A 23,503-nucleotide genomic window follows, 5' to 3' on the forward strand; every position below is an offset into this window, starting at 1 on the left:
CCAGCCTCCATCACAGCATGATTTCTTTACTAAGAATAGCTGAAGTGGGCAGAGCAAAGGCTTGTCTGTGATTCAGTGTGATTATGTGGCTCCTCAGACCCTCACCAACAACAAACACCTAGGAAGGTGTGACCACCAAAACCACTCAGACCTTCGCAAGGGTATTATTGCTGTACCTCCTGTCAGGGCTGCAAGAAAATGGCCCTGCTGCCAACCAGGTCCAGGCACGAGCTTAAGATAAATGAGCAGGACACAAGAAACTGTCCCTACCTTGAAGTAGTACCATATAAATGTGAACTTCCCATGGCAACATCATCAGTAATACCAATTTAGGCACCTGTGTGACTAAGCAAACAAGGAGGAAGTAATTAGGGGTGAATTGCTGTCTTGGAAGAAGCCTGGGTTAGAGAAAGATAGGTGTAAAAGTGGAATAGAGGGTCAGAAAATGGTAAAACCTGTATCAAGGCATGTGAATTACATGATCACTGCTGCCTGGGAATACATACTGGATGGCTCTGCCACAGCCTCCATCTGACAAACCAAACCATTGTCCACATGTTGTGCAACCTGCTTCTGCAGTCAGGAAGGAAGGAACAGGAGTTTTCCCTGTTTGGCAGGGTGGACCAAGCATCTTGACATCGCTGTGTCATCATGCCATACCTCAGCCTGTCTACCCACTACATCCTAATGCTTCCAAGACCACACTCCCACTTTCCCAATCTTCTGCTTTAAGGACATCCTGAAGAAGAAGTGGCAACTGTGTATTAACTGCATTCAGGGATTTTTCTTCCATGCATTTGTTTTATGATATCTCAAGGTAGCAGATGTAACATCATGTGGCAAAAAACACCAGGAACAAGATCTACAAGAGCATCCTAAACCTCAGAGCAAGCAAGGTGAAACCAGCACAAGTGCTGACGAATGCAATGCACTACCCATACAGCAGACAGACTGAAACAATACTTTGTCCTTCAAATCTGTACAAATGCCAAGCCTACGTAAGAAACGTGTACTGGATTCCATGTATATGCTGTTGACAATCATCTGTGGAAACTGACAACTGCTCTCCTGGGAGCACCAGTCCCATAGTGCTGGAAATACAAATCCTCCTTATCTGTTTTTGCATTCCACCTCTGCTATACTCTTCCTCCACAGAAAAATGGATATAAATATACCCTTTTAAAAAATATTCCTCCTAAAAATAGTTATGAGCATTTATCTACAGATTGGTGAAATGGCCCAGCTGTACAGTCCAGCTTGCAAAAATAACTTCTGATATGGCGTGAAGGATCTTGACTAGTAGGTGAAAATAGAAGCATGATATTTAGAAACCAATTCTAGTATTCTGAGTAACATGGACTAACTTCAGGTTTTAGAAACTGCTAATTTAGACATTTAAAAATTGCTAGACATACAGCTAGGGCCTGAAAACTGTGCATAGTCTGGTCAATTGGAATAAAGATGAAGAAAAGAGGCTGGTTGCCCCTGTTTCTTACAAGTATTAAAACTAGGGTGATTATATCCTCTACTAAACATCAAAAAATTTCCCCTGTTAGTTTTGCTCCCTAGCTCCCTAGCTCCTCTCCCTGTCCACCACTGACAATACCAATATGAACTTCATGTGCAAAAACCCAGTCACTTGCTGGGCCAACAGACTTACACAGAGTACTGTGGGTCAGGCTTTAGTCACACCAGCAGGAATGAAAACAGGCAAATGTCAGGAAAGAATGGGAACCCTCTACCAGTCATTCAAATGTTTTAATACAGTGACATTAAGGTTCATCATTTCAGTTTCCTATTAATCATGCCAATCAACAAGATGTAAAAGTGAGCATTCTCCCTTTAAACTCCCCATGAATTTCACATTTCCTTCGCTGCGTATTGTCACTACTCATCTCCATGGAAACAGTTGTGATGGGAAAGACTCACTGGTATATTGTATCACCAAGTGAATCAGACAAGACTAATTAAAGATAACTCTTTCTAAATATACATACAGCCTGCAAACCCAGAATACTAAGAAAATATTTTCAAAACGGTTTTAAAGGCAGAGTTTTATTAAAACTAGTAGGACAGTCTTATGGACAGATGCACAGGATTACAGTACATAGTACCCCTATTAGAAACCTTCTTCACTTTAACCATAACAGTTCAAAATCTCTTGCTGATTTATAATGTCTTTAACATTTTCAATGGCAGTTAAGACCATTTAATCACTACAAATTTGTACAAAATTATTCATACAATGTACTTCGCAAACCTTCCACATACAATGTCTCTCCTACATTTTTTCAATTTCTGAAGACATCCCATTATATTTATTACTAATAAAAAAGCAAATATACTGTAGAAACAAACTCATAAACAGGAAACAGGCCCTGGGTGTGACTACAAGAGAGAGCTGCCAAGAAGGGCCATCCATACAGACATCCTAGCTTTTCTCTTGGATACTTTCACAGCTAGCTCACTGCAGCCATTTACTTACAAATTCCTGTGGTATTCATACAGATTCATAAAATTCATTAAATATGAAAGGGAATGAACTAAAAAAAAAAAAATCACAGTAGAAATCTCCTATTATACATTATCTCTTTTTCAGTTTAAGTAATCACTCAGCATATTAAGGGTTTACTTAGGGATGAAAGATATTCCACAATTTCAAGCTGACAACCAATTCCCAAACCGCTTCATAAGCATTCAGTTCACATTTTTATTTCCATAATAATTAAAGTTAAATTTAAAAACAATTATAAATATAGATTTGGGGTTTTTTTCTTTAATTAATATAGGCATTAATGTAGAGCAAGGAAAAATATCTTAAATTTAAAATATCAAAGTTACAAGACATTTCAAGGTCCAAAAGGAAATACATAAAGTTAGGAGACAGAGAAGGTGCCTTACACACAGCACCTCTAATTAATGCAGCCTAGTTCCTAATTAATGCAGCCTATTTCTTAAATGCAGCAGGACTTTGACAACACCTCTTCAAACACAGGCCACTGTCTCTTTTGGAAAGGGCTTCTTACCTCAGGCACAGATCCAGCCTAATGCAATGTACTCATCCCATATCCTGTGCTATCCTGGACTTAGCTCATCTGCCACTTTCTGCACCACATTTCACTGTACAACCTAAACATGTCCTTACACACCTGTAGACATTTTTAGACACATCCTAAGAAAACCAGGCATTTTAGATTATTGCATTCAGAGCAGCAAAATGAAAAGCCACCTCCAATTTAAATTATACGCTATCAAAAAACCACATTTGTGCTTCATATTAATAAAGATGATACTACAGAATACAGTATTTATCAAAAAATTTATATTATTTGGAATATAACATATTCATCTGATGCAAGACACTAAATTTTCATATCTACAGTTATGATACAAATTTTGTGTAAATGGAAGCAAGTTGTTCAAGTAATACATGTGCTTCAAATTTGACAGCCAGAAGAAAAGACTACTGTAAGATTATTTTTCCTGCTACCATGTCAGAAGGGATTTAAACCTTTTCTGCATGACTTACTGTCTTCTTCACTCAAAATTTTAAATTCCATTAATTTAAATGGCTCTTTTTATCAGCTCAAATGCACTCTTTACAAATAATGCAACAAACATACAGTTATGCAAAATAAAATAGCTGATTTCATAACTGAAAAAAAATTCAAAGCAATTACCAATGACAAGTGCAACTATTTTGTTGCAACACCAGCATAAACAAGTCCTATTCAGAAGCTTCTTAAAAACTAAGCATAGGTTATCTAAGCAAAAATGTGTCAAATTGCTAGGAAGATAGAGTTATTGAAAAGAAAATTAATAAAACTGTATTTGAACAAAAAGACAAGAGAATAACTGGCATCTTAAGTGCTTCTCATTCAATGCAAAACAAGGCATCCAGAAAGACAGAAAATTCATAAGCACACAAAGGAAATAAAGCAGAATGCAGTATGATATACATGGGCAAACTCTCACAGCCAGGAACCACTGTCCAAAAAGACAATCAATCCAGAAGTAGTTTGTTTGTCCTTGTAACAGTCTCAAAACTAACACACGGCATTTTGGCTTGATATGGGGCCTATACGCTAATGTCCTACAAAAACATCAAGTTTGTGAAGAAGTAAAGAACCTTTCAACTTTAGAACACTTCTGCTGTCTTCTTAAGCACTTGTCATTGCGCTTAAGTGACTTGTCCCAGTCACTATCAGGACTGGGACAAGTAAAGTAGAAAGATGTAAGATTTGATGAAATATGAAGATTTCATGTTCTTATTTAATATCAAATTATGACCAACAGTAGTTTTGCATGAGCTGCAAAATTAGCTCATTTAATTCTGATTTCTGTATTTTCTGACTTTTCTTAGCATGAAGTATTATGCATATTTACTATGTACTACAATTTAACATGAATGCAGGGCTCTAAAGAGTTAGTCTGTACTGTTAAACATAATGTTCTTAAAATATTCATTTCACAATGAAATATGAGCACAAAAGAAAACAAACAAACAAATAATAAAAAAATATAAAAAATAAACCAATCCCCAGCTAATGAATAACAGTATGCAGAAAGCTGTTTATGACTTTGCTATCCTCCCAGAAGTCAACTATTTTGGATGCTTATGCAAATGCATCATATTTTTAAGAAAATACTTAAAAGAGCCATCTTTTGCTTGACAGAAGTATGAATCACATAAAAATTAAAGATCCTCTTCTTTGCAACCCTAATATTAATTTTTCCACATACCTTACACATTTTAATAAGAAATTCTCCTTGCAAAAAAAAATCCAAATTTTTTAATATAACTGAAATGCTAACACTAAGAAAACCCACCAAACCTACATTTATTAGAAGCCATGCACAACACAAAGTAATAATACCACTGTATCTCTAAAAATGAGTCTCACCAACAGTTGCACTTGTAACATTTTTAGCTGTTCAGCAGTATTTGCAGGGCATTCCATTTTTGGTAAACACTTGCATAAATCAACAGATTGAAAATCAGAAACAAGGAAGAAAAGTGGCAAATTCTAGTTAGATGGATTGGAACAGATTAAAAAAAAAAAATTCCTGCATATCCAGAAGTTTGAGATATACTACTATAACCACAAACTCATGGAGTTAATTTAGAACACACAGCAGTGATTCTCAAGGAAAAGAAATGAAGCTTCCCATGTTTCCTTCTCTCATCTTGAAAATCTAGTGCAGTTTGCCCACATAAGTACTCCCTAAGAGATCAGCAACCGCAGTAGGCCAGTGTAATGCCAAACAGCCCCAAAACATAACCATATTTTCATCTTATTGTTCATAGAGATCATGTAAGACCTTCAGGTCAGCATCTGCTTTTTTTGCTTCATTTTACGCAAGCAAAAAGGGAGTTCTGTGCTGTATCTTTCTTGATCCCTAACAGCTGCAAGAATCATCTTGATTTCTTGAACAGTCTTTTCCTCATACACAAAGCCTACACGCATTATGAGATAAAGACATTCTCATTATTATTATTAAGTGGTATCTCAAATTTTATAGCACGCAAGTCAGCACCAGCACCAATTATCAAGAATTCTCTCTGTGCCAAAATTCTGACATCTGACATACCTACATCTTACTTAAAACAAACAAGTAAAACCTCAATATAAATATATGTGTACACATAAACATATACACAGACACAGAACCATAACAATAATACCTTACAAGTGACAATCTGGGTCAAGTTTAACGATCCACAATCAAATAAAGGATTTTGGTTATTTCAACTGCAACTAAAATTTTTTCACTCACTTCTCAAAATCATGCAGAAATACAGACATAAAAATAAGTACCTTCACCCTTCACAATTAATCCATATAGCAAGCTGTATTTATATTTGTTGCAGCCTCTTTTTTTAATAATCATGAATGACTCAATTGATAAGTTGCCAGCAAGGAAGACTTCCCATTATCAGTCAAGTAACATCCTGACAGTGGCAACCATTAAGCTTCTGTAGAAATACAGCAGATCACATCTACCTCGCAAATTCTTTTATTGCATTATCTGGGTACCGAAAGATACTAAGCCTATGTAGTATGAAGGCAAGTTTGTTTTGTATCTGCTGTCACGCTTTGATAAGATGACGCAAAAGCATCAGAAAAACCCCAAAACCACATCCAAAATTTTGTGGCAGTCTTGTAGGTAGTGGGTCATTAACCTCTTTCAAAACTGCTTGAAACAAAACATTATTCTACATCCGCCTTATCCAAAACCTGTTTAATGTTACGTATCTCAGTGAGGAGAATACATACCAGAGCAAATACCTCAAAGAAGTAAAAGTGCATATTTTAGCTGATGCCAGCATATGCATGGCTTGCTCAAAAAAACCCTTACAGATTACAGGGAAGTAGAGATTAATAATTAAGAAGCTTAGCAAGGAAATAAAAAATTATGACAGTAAATAAACTACATAGGAAATAAGACTGACCTGTCGAATCCCTCAATCCTCCATTTGAAGTGGTTTAAGGGGAAAGAAATAATATCAACGTCCTCTGGAGACCATCCACCCCAAAAAAACCCTCTCATTTAATGAACCCCTATCATGGGCAAGGAATGGAGAGAAAATGGTACCCAAATGGGTGTTATTCAGGAGCAAATGTTTAATTTCCTTCATTCTTACAGAACAGGTAAAACCAAACTGAAAGCACCTTTCAATTCTAGGGATCAGAGAGGTTCAAGGAAACAAAGCAATGATGAAAACTAGACACATGCTTGAAGGAAGCAACATAACAAAATACTTTTTCCTCAAAGGAGCCTTTGAACAAGGCAACAGATTTAAAAAATCCCCTGGATCAGAGAAGTCATGAAGAATACATGTTTCTACTTGAAACATTAGGGCATATCATGAGTGGAAAGAAGAGAAGGTGATAGGCATGACTAGCTGAACAAACAGCTAGAACAATTTCTAGAATATCAGACTAAAAAGGCATATCTCAAAAGTGAATTTAGAAGAGTAGAAAGGAAATGTCTTAACATCAAAAAGTTTCCATGGGCTGCAGAGAGAAACACACGTGGGCTGCTATCTTTTTCTTTGGCAGATGTTCTCAAACATCAAGATGAAGTATTTAGTGTTTTGCGAAAAACCTGTTGAAGACAAATTTCTGGCACCAAGCATGAGGCAAAACTCGATTCATTTGCAATTTTTCATTATAGCTTCTGTTCTGCTTCAAAATTGCTTGTTTCTGATAAAAAGCTCTCCAATCCAGTGTGCTTATTTATGTGGAACACATATCCTTGAAAAAGTCACCAAGTACCCAGAGCTTACACACAAGCATGTTCAGCAACTGTTTACACTTTTGCCCAATGGAACAGCTTATAAATATATTTTTCCCATTTACAGTGCAAAGATGATTTACCTTTGGTGGGCAGCCGAAGTGCCTTTCATTAAGACGAACGAAGTTCATCACACTTTCTGAGATTCTTACATACCATACACGTTCCTAGGATTCACCACCACGAATGAATGAGGGGGCATTATTGCACAGCAGAGGTTTTCAAATTAAATAATTATCTCAAGAGACACTTCACTTGTCTGTATTTCAGATCTAAGAGGGAGACAATGCACCATATATTTAGACTAGTTTTTACAAGGTACACATCTAAAATAAACTTCTCAATGCTAACTGAGTACTTTTAATAATCTCAGTCCAACTTCCAAGTCTGGTACTACTGATCTACTGCTAATCATGTAGCCATATAATTTTCTACTGACTTTTCTATTTACTTTTATTTGCTATTTTTTAAAACTAGTGTTACCCCAAAGGGAAAACCAGAAGCCTACAAGAGCTATTTTAGGTTCTGAATAAGCAGTTTGTTTTAAACTTATTTTTACTACTGTGCTTCAGCCTGTTGTAAGCAGTCCTGATTAAACCACAAAAGCCTAGAGGTGTCCTGACTGTACCTGTTCCACCAAAAGGGAGGAGATCAGTGGGGAAAAGACATCCATTATATACCAAGAGAGGCAACAGCCACTATAGACCATGTACAGACTAATATACATATATGTATAATGAAGCATCCATTCTTAGAACAATTCAAAAAGTAATTTTCATGCATCTTGGAAATTCCAGCTTATTTTCAGGGCCATATAGAGCAGCTAGGTATCGCCAGGTCACAAGCCTCCCAGGAATATTCTGCAAATACATAGAGAGGTAAGTAGGAAACAAAAGACACTAGAGAACAGAATTCCCTTCAAGGAGGTTATCTCTTCCTGTCAGATAATGCAGTTTCTAACATCTTTGCCGAGGTATTCATCTGGCAGGGTGGAAGAGACACTGGCATTGCAAATACAGACACCCTTCTAGACATGTTTTTCATGTCTACATTACCAAGGAAGATTCCACTCACTGATTAAGGCATTCAGGATGGTCAGGCACATACTAGATTGATGTGAAAGTTCTGTACCACAGAACTTAATCATTTTCTCTCAAGATATGTGTAGAAATATAGGTCTTTTAAAACTTGATCAGATGAAGGAAGTTATTTGGAGCTTAAGGGTTTCCACAACAAGTTTTTTTTGTCTGTTAGTGTCTTAGGTTGTAATGCAGGATGTAACCTAAAGTATGTATTCTATTACCATCTGTTAAAACCAGGTGGGGCAGTGTTCTTTATCTCTTCCACAACCAATCCTCCCTTCAGGAGATATCTTCTGTTAATGGGCCATTGAGCGTCACTGCATGACTGATAAAACTACATCATCCCAATGTGAGATGCTCCACCCAGGGGGAAGAGCCAGGCATTCCTACCTGGATATAGTCTGAGATTTGGAATGCCACAGGCAGCCTTTTTCTACTGGATTCCCAGAGGAAGACCAGGCCCATCTACTCCATCACTGGACCTTCAGAAGAAAACTACACCCTTCTATAGGATCACTGCTTCAACAGAACCACATCTGCCACTCCAGGAGGACTGCAGCCACCATTTAATTGGACTGCTACCAACACCCTAACCGACAGGGTGTCAGGCTGTATTCTAACTCCATCACTGTTTTTGTACTACTGCATTTTATTTTAATTTTCCTATTAAAATTGTAGTTCTGACTTAGGATCTCCCACTGGTTTGCTTTCAAACCAGTACAGATAGTTTGAAGAAATGGCTTTCAAAGCCAAGGAAAAAAAGTCATGAGTACACTTTGCAACTTAACTTTAGCAGAAATGTCAGCTTAGAGTGTCAAATTCTTGTCTCTTGCTCTCACCTTGACTGCCCCTTTTGCTGTACCAACAGAAGAATTTCTGCAGCAATTTTATAAACAACAGATAAGTCAAACACAGTCACGAAACCATCAAAAAAAATCAGGAAGGATACACTAATCTTACTTACATTGCAGTTCCACAAACTGCTGTGCTGGCACAAACAGGGAGCTGGACCTGGTATACAAACACCCAGTAAAGGAGAGGGAGAACAGCAATTGCTACAAAAGGAAATGTCCTACTTTCCTGTTCAATCTCTCTGATTTCAATGCTGCTTTATCTTCGAGACAACTCCTTATCAAATTTCAAGCAAGAATGAATACATTTTAATATATTAAGTAATACAGGATACAGACAATAGTCCATAATCCTTGTAATTAGAAAAAAAACTTGAGTTACAAAGCTGACTTTACCCACTGTGGGATATAAGAAGCAGGGCGTGATATTAAAATATGACTCAGTGACCCAGGGGATATTCTGCATAAGGTATGTCATATATGCTTGGCAATTCAGAGCAGAAATACTAATCTCTATACCAACATTAACTGTGCCTGGTTCATATCCCTGTTGTACAATTTCTAGAAGCATTGCCATTAAAAAATTAGTCATGCCTCTGGAGCAGTTTGCAGGTTGCAAAGACTAATTTACTATCTGTAATTAGAGCTTTGCCCGTGTTATCAAGATGTAACACCAGGCACAGGAAAATGATCCTGGAATAGGATGCCTTACTTGTAAAGATCTCTGGAATAAAACAATCCACCTAGAATATTACATAAAAGAAAACAGCATCTGAAAAAACTGTAATTATTTCAGAAAAAAGTCAATGTAAACAAGTCAGAGAAATTAGCAAAGGCTGCTCTGGACTCTCCCTTGAAAGTCTAACATCCAGCAGCCACTCCTGTCTTTGTTCCTGCCAAGGTAAGGTTCCACAAATCAGAAGTTCTTTTCTGTCCCTGCCAGCAATTTCAGTGAATGAAAAAGCAAAATATCTGGACTTGTCATGTGGCTTTTTTAACATTAGAAGTTGAGAAATGGACCTAAGGGAGTCTGTCTGCTGCAGAAGGCAAGTCTGGGAACTGCAATGTTTTAAGCATATTGAGAACAGAACAAGACACAGGCAAAGCATAGCAACAATAAAGATGGTAGAAGCATGTCAGAGATTTGATGGGGTGGGGGGAGGTCCTTATTCAAAATTATTCATATCACAAAGGCAAATGCATATGTAACTGCAAATCATCCAATTATATACTACTAAAAATAAGACTTTTATCAGTAGAAAATTTAGTTGCCTGACCAAAAGTGTCAATAAATAGCTATTCAGCATAACAAACTCAATTTACAGGGGATTTAGGAACTTCTTTACAGCAAACTTTTTCTTTCGCTTAGCAAAATTGAAACTAGAACTCTCTCACAGCTTGTCCCTTGAGGACTACATATATGACCATCTTTCATACTGCATGAAAGAAATTTTCAAATCAATACTTAGGTCTTTTTTTCCTCACAGAAAATGCATACAGGTATCACTAGTGGGATTTAAGCAGTAGAGGATACTGAGGAAGGAAAAATTCAACAAAAATTCTATGTTAAGAAAAAAAATAATTACTACTACTGCTGATGACTGTAAAGTTATGTTTAAATAACCTCTCTGCTGGAAAGAAGATCAAAGGAGTTGTTAGAGTCATTTTTGAAAAACACCACACTTTTAGCATTCTTAATTTGCTTCCACATAATATATTTTCTGGCCATGTAAATATCATGGCTCCTAGGAGCACTGTTAAATTTCTGGCTGGGCAGATCTTGTTTTTGTCTATCTATTCTTATGTCTAGAAAACATCAATTGATCCAAGACTCTCCTGTCCATTACTGGCAGATAGGACCAAACAAATAAAAGAGCTTCAGCTGAGTCTAATGAAAGCCTCTAGTGCTCTTACATCCAAAGTATGCTTGTTTTATGGGTGCTTCAGGCATGGGCAGGGAGTAGGCAATAGTCAGAACAGGAACACAAAGTCCACCTTGGAAAACAAAGTTCTAGCTGCTTACTGTTATGTTCTACAAAGACAAATCAACAGTAAGTATTCCACTTCTTTTAATGGATAAATAACAGTCATGTGTAAGGGGAGGACTTGGGATTTTAAGATCACACATATCTATTCTTAGAAAGATTAAGTATGGAAGCCATTGATCCTGAAAGAGAATTCAATAGTTGAAGAAAGAATATTTAGATTTTATTAAAGGGCATTAATACATTGCCATTTAAAGCTGAAACCTCCTCCATAATGCCTTTTTCTCAACTACTATGTTTTTAAATCTACTGATAATTGGTACTATTCAGCTCAAACAGTAAGTTCAGACTTCTAGCCTACAGAGGTAAAATGATGTTCATGACTGACTAGAAATACAAGTGTAAGAAGCTGCTTAAAACATCCTTTCCAAGCCCTTCACATTGATAGGAGTAGGAAGGTTTATTGTGGATATTTTTCCGAAACCCTTTTGCTTTGTCACAATTTGTTTAATTATAGACAAGCCATATAAAAACACTAAGCCACATAGACTCCATTAACAAAGCAAATCCTAAAAACATTCTCCCCTTTGCTCTTCACAGTAATTTGAAATGTGCTTATCCACACAGTTAGGGATAGGATGCTCTCTTTCTACAAGAAGATGACAAGAGTAGAGCATACAAAAAGAAACAGGCAACAAAGGAGGGGAATAAAAGCGCCACTCACTGAAAAGACTCAGGACGACTTGTTTTGCTGAACATAAATGACAACAAGAAAATATCCTATGGGTATTGTTAGTGAGAAAGGAAGTTCAGGAAAACAAGATTCTTCTGGTGGATGGGTAAAAACAGCCCAGTGATAGTGATGCAGAAAAGACTGAAATGTCTCATTTTCCCCTGTTCCATACAGACAAAGCTTGCTCCCAAATAACTGCAGGTATTGACAGGATTTGGGAAAGGGCAGGGAAACTAACACTATGGGACCAACAGTTATGGAATACTTAGTGTGCTGTATTCAGACCCTTGGGGCTAGAAGGCACTCACCTAAGGTAGCTGAAAAGATTGGCCAATGTGATTATGAGGTTGATAACAGCTACCAAAAATTCTAACAGTTGAGGTGTTTGAGGGGTCCTAGGGCTTCAAAAAAGTCCCTAAAAAAGGTGAAGAGACCCACAGAACAGGCCAGACAACCTGAACTACAAAGTACCAAAGAAGCCCACATGGAGCATGCCCTCCCAGAGTCAATTTTCAGACACAAGATGGACAATAAAGTAACCAGAAACAGACAAAATTGTTTTACCAAGGTCAGATTACCAACCTGACTGACTACTTTAATGATATGACTACTTAGGTAGCTAAGGAAAAAACTATGGATTTCATGGAACCAAATCTCAGTGAGGTTTTTTGATACCATCTCATACAGCATTGTCTGGAAACTGAGAAGCAGAGTGGAAAAGTAAACTGTTAGGTTAAAAATGAGGCATTCTGCCTAGATCAAAAAGCAGCAACAAATGAGTCAATATTCACTTAGCAGCTTGTAAAGACCAGAATACCAAAGAGGTTAATATTGGGGCCCAAATGGTTGATTTTAAATTGTGTTGTGGTTTTTTTAATTTGGTTTTTCTTTTTCTTAAATCAGCACCCTGAATGATGTGACAGCCTACACACCTAGAAATTTGTAGAGGGCACTGCAGAGTTGAGCACCTAATCTGATCAATGTCAGAGCTTCAACCCAGAGAACCCAAGAACCTGAGGACTAAGCAAAATAAGAAGGGTCTGCCCAACAGATCCAGGCAAGTTACTGTTCCTTCCTACTCTGCATCTGGAACAGTGTGCTCAGCTTTGGGTCTCTAGCTGAAGAGTAATTTTGAAAAATTAGAGAGGTTCTGTCAGAAGCCATCAAGATGGTCAGGGGCCCAGAGCAAATGCACAAAGATACATTGTGGGAGTTAAACTTAGTCAACCTGGCAAAGATGAAGCTAAAATGCTACCTAGTAGCAACTCAAAACTATCCAAAGTGTAATTCCAAATCATTGCAACAGCAATAAAAATGTGGCTTGGCTTTTCAGATTGAGAACAAGACCTCCAGAGGTTCTATCCAAACAATTTCTATGATTCCATATGATAGCTCATTGTTCTACAAATTCTAGAGACAACGATGACTCATTTGTTAAGACAGGCAAAATTTTCATTTCTACAAACGTAAACTTGGGTTTAGTTACATTAAAAGCCCTCCCATTATTAAAGAACCCAGTCATCGTAAGTAAATATCTTAACAACGCTTGAGCTCAGGAGACTTCAAAGAGATTTTTTAAAAGCAAAGAAGCACATTTGTTACTTGTTAAGAGTCCTTATATGTGTCCTGGTTTCACCTGGGATAGAGTTACTTTTCCTCTTAGTAGCTGCTTACAGTGCTGGGGTTTTGATTTAGAACAAAAATATAATGTCGATAACTCACTGATGTGTTAGTTGTTGCTAAGTAGTGTTACTTTAAATCAAGGAATTTTCAGTTTCCTATGTTCTGCCAGTGAGGAGATTCAAAAGAGCTGAGAGGGAGCATAGCCAGGGGACAGCTGACCCAAACTGGATCATTGAAGCTCATGCCCAGTATATGAATTAGGGGGAATCATTTGGGACAGGCTGGGCATCAGTACTGTGCAACACTTGCACAACAATAAAGCCCTGCATTGTGCAACACTTGCTTCTCTCCAGTTTTATTCCATTTGGAATAAACAGGACTTTACTCCTATTGTCCTATTGGGACAAATAATACAGGTAATGGTTGGGGGGGGTGGGGGGTTGAGATTTAACAGCAATCGTTTATCAGGGTAGGCCTTAGAGAGAAGCCAAATAGGAAATATTATGGCATAGATTGTACTTTTCTTGTCTTTGTGTTTTGTTTTGGGAGGATTGACAGTTGGATCCAATCTTGAACCTTATTATGCGGTAATTGTTTTGGTGATGGCCTCTGCTGCAGGGTCAGGTGGTTTTTCAGTTTTTTCTCCTTTGTATTGTTAACGTTACTTACAGGGGTTTGGGGTGGGATATTGTTAATTCTTGGATGGGTTTTGTTAATTCTGGTCTCTTTAGCCATAACTAGTCCTAATTAGTATTATTCTATTTTATTTTGTTTCAGTTATTAACTTGCTCTTACCTCAATGCACGAGGTTGTTTGGGGTTTTTTTCAGATCCTGCTCCCCACGGCAGGGAGAAAGGAGGGGAAAGAGAGTGAGCAGCTGCATGGCTACTTTGTTGCTGACTCAGGTTAAACACTAAGGTACTTCACTAATAGAAAAACCTGAGATCTGCAAGAAGTATTAATACGTTCTGCTACAGCATGACCAAATTCCACTGAGACCTTTTCATAATCATTGACCTTAAAATTGCTTTAAAAACATGCAAAACATGTTGCAGCAAAAAAGTGTATGTTCATTAAAAAGAGAGAAGTTACTCAGCACATTTACGTGGGCTTTTCCATAATTTAGAGGAAACAACTGCTACATTTTAAAAGAATTTGCTTAGACTCAAATAATTGGTGAGTATTGTGTCAACTGATCAGACGGACAACTGTCAAGAGATCTGAAAAAAAGGCATTATTGCATTTGTGAAGCAACAAGACATGTTCCTTTACCCTGAAAAGCCACTGAAAACAGCATGCAATTCTGTCTTCAGAACTCTAACAAAGCTGAAGGAATAAAGCAACAAAAATGTACAAGTGTCATCTATTTTTTCTTCTGGACAGTATTATATCACTGCCTTTTACCATCTTTAAACTATTTTCATATATGCCTTTACAATTTTCATTCAAAAAATTGCCACTTCAAAATCTAAAACATGCCAAAGACATTACAAGAAAATTTTTACTTTTAACACAAGTACATGTCTCAAAACTCTTATGATATCATCTCTCAGACTAAATCTAAAATTTTATGCAGAACTCTAAAATTCTGAGCAGAAAACAGCCTGTGTTTTTTTAAACGAAAGCCCTTCATCTGACTGCACACTCTAGACCTGTTCCATGCATTCAAGTTGTCCATGGCAGCACTACACCACAACGGTAAAAAAAAACCCCAGCAAAATAAACCCAAACCTTTAAAACAGACTATAAAGCAAAATGGATGTTATTTGTTCAGCCAGTCACTTGCATAGAAGAACTGCAAGCTGCAACTCTTCTTGAAAAGCATCAGCTCCCTTTCACAAAACTACCTACAGCCTGCCAAATTTAGGATGGCAAAATTTCTTACAAAAAACCAGACCAACTTCATTAATACTGATGAGGAAAACATACCTTGACAACAGGCTGAATTAATGGGATTCTTGAGAGCAATGTTCAAGTAAAAATGCTAGAGGTTTTTTTGATAAAATGTATATTTTGAAAATACTTAAACCTCATGCCCATTGAATAACTGCTATCTACTATAAATTTTTCCTTCCCATGCCTAGAGATCAAAACCGTAGTAGAATGATGGTTATACACAGCACAGGAAGCTTATATTGCCAAAATCTCAAGGCCAAGATTGGAAGCAGGGGAATGGGCATCAAGAATACTGCCAATCCATCTATTACTAAACTGGCAAGAATTTCTACTACTTGATGAAAATAAAATGGAACTCTTTTACCTCCTTGCCAAAATTAGGCTGAAGTCTATAGCAGAAGGCAAGAAGCCAGTATTTACAGATGGCCAATGTGCTGGGCAACCCTGTTCTGGTTGAGATCTGCATTTTCCTGCACAACCCTATCAAAGAGTGATGCTGCAGATGGACTAAATAAGCCAAGGTCTACCCTAGAGTTCTGAAATGCAGAGCTAAAACAAATATAGTAGTTCAGGTTATTATTTATTGACAGGTATTTCAGATTACATAACCTGTAAGGGGCTGGGATTGCAGAAGACACAGTATGCACACACCAGCTGACACCACAGGCCTTTCTGGCAGATCCAACTGGGTCAAATGCCTCATCAGCATTTCACACCTAGGACAGTTATGGCACAGATTCTGCCCTCATCTCTAATGGCAAAAGAAAGCATGGAAGATGCAGGTGGCATCTTCCTTCTGGCATCCTTCATTGTCACAATACATTCTCACACTGCCTGCACCTTTTTCTTCACTTTTATTGAAAATAATTTTATATTCAAATAAAATCTTTTGTTTGGGAACCCAGCTTTAATTTCTCTAGCTCTTCTGCAGCCCAGAATATTTTCTGGGTTTTACCCCTGATTTTTGACCCGGATATGTGACACTGTTTCTAAAAACTCTTGTATACTTTTAACTCATAAATATTAATGAATATAACTGCTATTAATACCAATCATAAGTAAGTAGCACAGCTTGACAGCGGAGTAACACTGTATGAGAAATCAGGGTACTAAATAAATAAGACAAAAGAGTTTACAAATAGCTACTGAAGTATTTTCAGACTTTTATCTAATTCTCAGTAGCTTTTAAAACATCAACAAAATCCTAGTGTAAGTCGTCTGCAGGTAATATTACACCTTTGTTATTTGCATTGAATTCAGAAGATGTATGTCTATGATAATCTGAAACTGAACTTTATTTACCATTTAGGGTGCAAAATATGCTGGCTGTTCGCTCTGTAGTCCTGCAATGCACATCACTTGCATGCTCTGACCAGATAATTACACAGGCAAACACGTGCTGTTCCTTTGCACTCTGCCAACTGTATTTGCTTGTTCCCTTCACCACTTTAAGCACAATCCTGTGAAGACTTACATATTCATTTCCACTGAGAGCAGCAACATGTTTAATTGAAGTTAATGGGAAAATTCACAACAAAATGCTAAACATGTGTAAGTAGTAAGTCTTCACAAAGCTCTTCTATCCCTAAATTTAGAACATTTAAGCAGCATTTTTTCTAGTGTAAATATACTTACAACAGTATTTAAGCATCTGTAAAACAAATTAGAGTTTGAGAGTGCTTCCTAATAATTCTAAACATGATTTGCACTGCAACAATAGTTGGTGATCCCAAGTAAGATAAGGATTTGCAGTCTGAAAAACAGAAGAGAAGACAAAGGCAATTAAGCAAAAAGGGTTGCATTACATAAAGACTGAATAAAGAGTGTGATGTTTTGCATTCCTATTAATTTCAATGTGACAGTGCTAATTAGAATATACTGCTGCAAGGAGCTTAGAAACTAACATATTAACATTCACCATTCAATTTCTCCCAAGTCCTTGCATTCTATTTCTGTCTTTGGCACCAAGTATCCAGCCTATTCTTACAGAGAAATACCTCCAGTGATTCAGACAATCCTAGGAAAGTGAACCTCATTCACAACTAAAGACTAAAGAAATCAAACTGTCTTCAACCTAATCTGTTAGACAATTTCTCCCTAACCCCAAATTAATAACCCTGATCTTAAAACTAAGATTACTAGTAAGGCCACGTAGCTCTTAGTATCATTAAGAACAATGGGAAAATCTCAGTTTTAGTGGCAAACAATATGAAATGTATTTTACAGGGTAAGAAAGTGTTTTCAAAATCTCAAAGAAATGAGTAGAATCCCTAAGTATTTGACATTTGCCAAATTATTTTTTCATACTTGGGCAACTCTATCTGCTAATTTCCATAAAATTATGAAAAAATAAAAGTGGCATATGCTACCTCGATTCTAAATATGGCAAGCAAAGTCTTCTTACAGCTACTGTAAAAAAATTAATTGATCACTACTACACAGTAGAACTTTAAAGACTAGAAGCACAAATTTTATCCAAGTATAGGTTAACTTTGAAGACATTGCAATGATATGTATAATTAAAACTACTAACCCATAATTTCATTTATGCCTCCTGCAACTTGACATATGAGAAGCAATAAATAGTACAGAAGCTGGTTTCTATTATATTATGCTAACCATCACAGCCTGCAGAGCTGATTCCTACATGATTCTGTTTGTAAACGCTTCTACTGAGAGAAGTCTGATAATTTATTCCTAAACTTTTCTAATTACTAACTGACTATGAAGTAGAAAGACTTTGCTTCTTATTGCAGGACACTTTAATTTCTTAAAGAGCCATTTGAAGCATTCTGAAAATGCAAATTTATAGCATATGCCTCATATTGAAAGCATCATGAGATATTTGAAAAACCCTCCAGCAGACTGAGTGAATTAACCTCACGAAAAGCTGTATCAACCCTTCCCCAATACACTAGCAGATATGCTAAAAACATAGTTTCTTCTATAGCTTCTCAAGTGTGATCAATGCAGAATCCAGACTTCTTGGCCTAAAGTTGCTATAATTACCATAAATAGTCCCTTAAAAAACCAATCAAACACTTCCTTTCTGAGTTCTGTTACTTCAGTATTAGTAATTCTTGCTAAAAACCTTCAAGGTGAAATAATCTAATGTTTAAAAAAAAAAAAAAAACAACAAAACAACCCCCCCAAACATACTTAACTTTTACATAATAGATTTATTTTTTCAACCGTTACTTTTACGTCTTGATCAGCTACTGACCCTACCAACACTGATAAACTTTCAGCTCCCTGATATCATGAACATTAGTTATTATTACTTGTTATGGCTTTAGCAAGTTCATTCTCAACAGTCTTTTTTGGGCTTGCCCTCTTACTTTTGCATTTAACTTCACAGCCTCTCTGATCTATTCTCCCACTCTGCATTACATCCTTTTATTATGAACAACTTCCTCTCTCCTGAAGTTTCAACGTGTCACCTTTAATTTCTGGTCTGCTGGTACTGCATCAAAGCCCAGGCAAACAGAGGAGTACTCTGCAGTCCTTGCAGAGTAGCGCTTATGATGGCGACTTGCCAGTTCCATTCTGGGGGAAGCGGGAGCGCTCCACACCTTCACAGCTTGGTTTTCACAGAACAGAAATGCAGGTACACAGGCTACATGGGAGATGCAAGGCACAGTAATGGCCTTCTGATCTAGATAAAAAGCAACACTAATATATTGCACCATTTCAAGAAGCTAGAGGTCAGCCAATTGAAGCCTTTTCTTTTGCAGCCCACATTCCAGTTCTGAGTCTCATACAATGACTTTAAACAGATTGCACAGCATCACAAACCATTCAGCTGCTCTTTCTGACTTGCCTTTAGCTAACTGCCTCAATTTATACATGCTCAGTCTGACTTTTGGTTTTTTTCCCCTCTTAAGCAAGCTGAACTTGACTAAAAATTACAGAGCACACCTTCTGTAATTAGAAGACCCTAATTAAAATATAATTTCTCCTCATACAGTTCATCCAACTGCTTCTTCCTAGAAGCACTCACTTAAAGCATCTAGAATTTTGATCTTTGCATTCTGCACCAATGCAATCTTAACTCAGACTGCATGGGAATAACCCAATTTCTTTTTACAACTACTTTTTCTACATGTTTCCCCCAAGAGTAATTGTAGTGGCTGAGGGAGAGGATGTGAGTGAAATGGGACATTATTGTTTAGGCTGATGTTGATATAACTTGAATAAAGTAGAAAACATCATCACTCATTTAATGTTATGAACTCCTATAACACTTTTTAGAACTCAGAAGGGTTTTTTTAGAGTATCTTCTACAGAGCATATGACATTATGAATAGCACATTAAGCAGCTTGTTGACATTTGCCAGCTGCCACTCAGTCTTTACCTTTAACCATGGACATTGCATGGAAAATAACAGTTGAGCGTTATTTACAAAAATAAACTTTTTTTCCACAGAAAAAAAAAAGCTTTTCATAGAAACAAGAAGAGTATAATAAGAAATTCACACAAATCTTGAGTCATTATTTATAAGTTTTAAAGTGCAACCTGTTGGGAGCAAAAAAGTGTCAGCAGTTTTGTATTTTGGCAACTTCAAGAATAACATGCATAAGGAATTGTGCAAGGAGAAACAAGAGCTAGAACACGTGATTTACGCATTAAGTTTCTGTAAAATAATAAAAACAAAGAGTATCCTATCCCCTAGCATGGTTTATAACCCTTTACTGCCCAGTCATAGATCAAACTCAATATTTCATTTTGGAGGAAAAAAAGTTCAGCTGCTTGCTTTCACCTGTCTTGTGCTGGAGTACCCAACGAAATTTTTACTAGGAACCTTTCTTTTTTAAATTTAATTTTCACCACTTGTGCAGAGACCTCCTTGCCTCTTCCTTCATGGTGTAATGTCTTCTCATTTATAACCTATTGTTCTTTCTCATTTTACATTGCAAGCTGATGAGATGCATTCAGTTTTGGTCACATATCTTTTGACAGTATTGTCCTGCAACTCAACATCCTGTTCTAAAATAATGATTAACAGAATGTGTCACAGCAATCAAGAGCTTAGCAGGACTGAAATAGGCAAGCCATTACTATGAAAAAGCAGAGAAAAAAACTATATAACATATTGAATGCACACACTTACATCCTTCACCAATTTATTGTACTTCAGAAGAATGTTTTTTCTGGATGTGAACTGGCAGTAAGTTTGAAACATTTTGTACTAGTCACTGTCCACTAGTAAATTATGAAAAATATTTATGTGGCTTAAAAGATGTCCCAACAAAAAGAAAGCACATTTGAATCCTCTGTGTTTCTACATTCAGTACAGTTCATTCAGTAAACTGAATTTCCATGGGTGATGGAATAAATGAAGTGCCATTTGTCTGCGAAGGGATGAACTTGCACAGAAGTCCTTTCCTTGCTGGATACAATTTTCAATACTGCTATTCCTCTGTCAAATTTGATTGAAAATAACCAAAGAGCTCAAAAAATAAGGTAACAGTTCCCACTTGCAAAAGCCTCTTCCATAGGAAACACAAGCTGAAAAAAAGAAAGACATGCTGCTAAGTAGACAAATACCAAGATTTTTCACAAATATATACATTAATATATACATCTGAGGCTTCCTTATTGATAAAAACATTACCTTTGATATACTATTAAATGAAATTATGGCTACAAAAGTGCTACAATTATAGAACTATAAATATGTTATGTAAAGAACTATTGACTAAAAAAATCCTGAAAATAGATGTCTTATTTATGTTTTAATAAGAGGTTAAACTAAGACACGAGAAAGGGAAAAGTAAAAATACTGAGCAACTAACCCTAATGCCTACTACAACATGGTAGTATACAATATTGATTCTAGTCTGAGACAGTACTGTAATTACATTTTCCTACTGGACACCAAGAAAAGAAAAAATAAAACCCTGGATACTAGTTTTATTTTTCTAGTCTAAATAGAGAAACAGAAAATGTGTCACATGCACATTAAACTATGACAGGACCATCCAATGAAGAAATGACTTATATTATTCAAATTTAAAATGGCAGGCTGGAAAACAGGAATTTATACTATTAGTGGAAACTGAAACAAAAAGTCAAAATGCATGCTCAAATTTTTTCAGATCCAAAAAAGAGGGAGACTTCTCAGAAGGGAATACTCTCTTTCACATTAAAAAACTGTACATACAAGAACTGACATCTTGACAGCTTGACTGAGATACAATGGAATCAGACAAACATTATTGTTAACTCACATTCAGGCAACCAATTCAAGAGGCACAGGTTAACAAGCTGACCTCACCAAGATTCCCTAGTTCCTGGGAAGTCCAATTTCCCACTACAGTCTGTCACACAATACTCATGTTACCTGAAACTGAGATTCGGAAATGTACCCCTACACACAGTGCCAGTAAACAGAAAAAGATTTTTAAGCTACATCTCTACTAAAGATCAAAGCAATGAAATTTCCATACCTCAGGTAAACCTCGACAGATTAAGTGTTTAACAGAACAAAAACCAATATCAAGCATACTCAATGAAGCAAGTTATTGCACTTACAGCATTACAGTGTTTCAAAAATCTTATCTCCAACATGCTTTCATTTGTGTTCTGCTCACATGAATGCTTGGTCAGACATGAAGGAAATGTTCCTCTTCATGTTTTTGGTGTAGTTTTGGGGCTTTGTTTATTTGGGTATTTTTCCCTTTGAAGATATAAGTGAGTTTTCTGTGTATAATGCACCTTTAAACAGAAACCCAAGAATTAGCCTACAAGCTACCTGGTCACAAAAATAAGCATGACCAAAACACCATACTGTTTGGAGGCCTGGGAGAAACTGCATCCTCCAAGTAATTTTCAATCTCTTGATTGGATTTGAATCAGTACACTACCTCCACCAGAATTATTCTTAACATGTCACGCCTGCTGCTAGGAAGGAGCTTGCCACAAAAATATTTATTCCCTATAATTATGTAGAATTCCGATACTTACAGAGAGATGATTTTATTACATGTATAGAAAAGAATGCTTTGCCAAACTGGTATATCTATTTCCAAAGAAAGAGCCCTTTTTTACTCACAGCAGATCCCCACTAATTAAACCTTAAAAACATAATGCTGCTTTATAGGTCAAATTTCTTTAGGAAGTTTCTTTGTTTTTTAACAATGCAATTCTTGCTACACACACATTCACTGCACTCATTCATTAAATACAGAGTCCTAATTTTGTACATGAAGACAGAAGAGACCTAAAGATTTCTTACCTACATTTTATTAATGTAAAAATAAGAAAGCTAGATGAAGTCAGTCCCCTTTGTGCTCCATTTTCCAAATTTTGATTATTCCCACATGCCATTCAAGAAATAGTGATGTGTTAATAGCACACTTGAATTAGCTATATTCAGATAATGGGAAACTCATAGGAAAACAGCATAGAAAGAAGATAAAAACACTCTAGTCCACCAGAAAATGTTATGGCTCATGATTTGAAATATTTAGGTTTGTACTAGTTTTTCTTCTTGTATTAGTACTAATCTGTATAATGGTGGTACTCAGCTGCCCTGCTTCCTAAGTACAATATAAGGCTATATTAAAAGGTTTTCTGTGTTCAGTTTATAGTGAATGTAGCTGAGTGATAGAGATCTTGGCTTAAAATACAGTTAATCTGAACTAAAAGGTTTATAAAAACTTGTTCTCACCTTATTAAGGTCAATTCAATGAACATTAATTGAACAGAGTATCCTCAAACTCCTTCAGGACTCTTATATTCTGGGAAAATACAGAGTTATCAAAGAGTAGGTCAGTATTTACAGAATACTGAAGCGTTTTCCTCCTAAGACTCGCCCCTTACAATCATTGTGCTCAAATGAACTACATTTTCTTGACAAAATAAAACCACTATCAAAATAGGCACATTTAGCATAGAGATCAGATGCTGTGTTCCACAGAAAATTTGATAACAAATTTCCAAAACACAGGCTGCAATTTCTAATGGCCACTACAGTGTTAAACAGTAAACAGTCTCTGGAAGTCCTGCCTAATTAAGTGGGACATGAGTTT

General features: G+C 36.6%; 1 protein-coding gene across 20 annotated transcripts in view; it reads right to left on the bottom strand.

Moving 5' to 3' along the window:
* GPHN (gephyrin) overlaps positions 1-23,503 on the bottom strand; it is a 271,793-nt gene that overhangs the window by 227,800 nt on the left and 20,490 nt on the right. For 10 of the 20 annotated variants that reach the window (XM_059849763.1, XM_059849756.1, XM_059849758.1 and 7 more), the window contains exon 2: positions 271-345. The exons of 9 other annotated variants lie outside the window; for them this stretch is intronic. In XM_059849763.1, coding sequence (XP_059705746.1) covers positions 271-345 — 75 coding nt within the window. Of the gene's footprint in view, positions 1-270; positions 346-17,104; positions 17,136-23,503 lie in introns of those variants that run through there. One more of the 20 variants, XM_059849754.1, reaches the window with a different exon arrangement.

Source organism: Haemorhous mexicanus, chromosome 6 (genome assembly GCF_027477595.1).
Source record: "Haemorhous mexicanus isolate bHaeMex1 chromosome 6, bHaeMex1.pri, whole genome shotgun sequence".
Classification (NCBI taxonomy): domain Eukaryota; kingdom Metazoa; phylum Chordata; class Aves; order Passeriformes; family Fringillidae; genus Haemorhous; species Haemorhous mexicanus.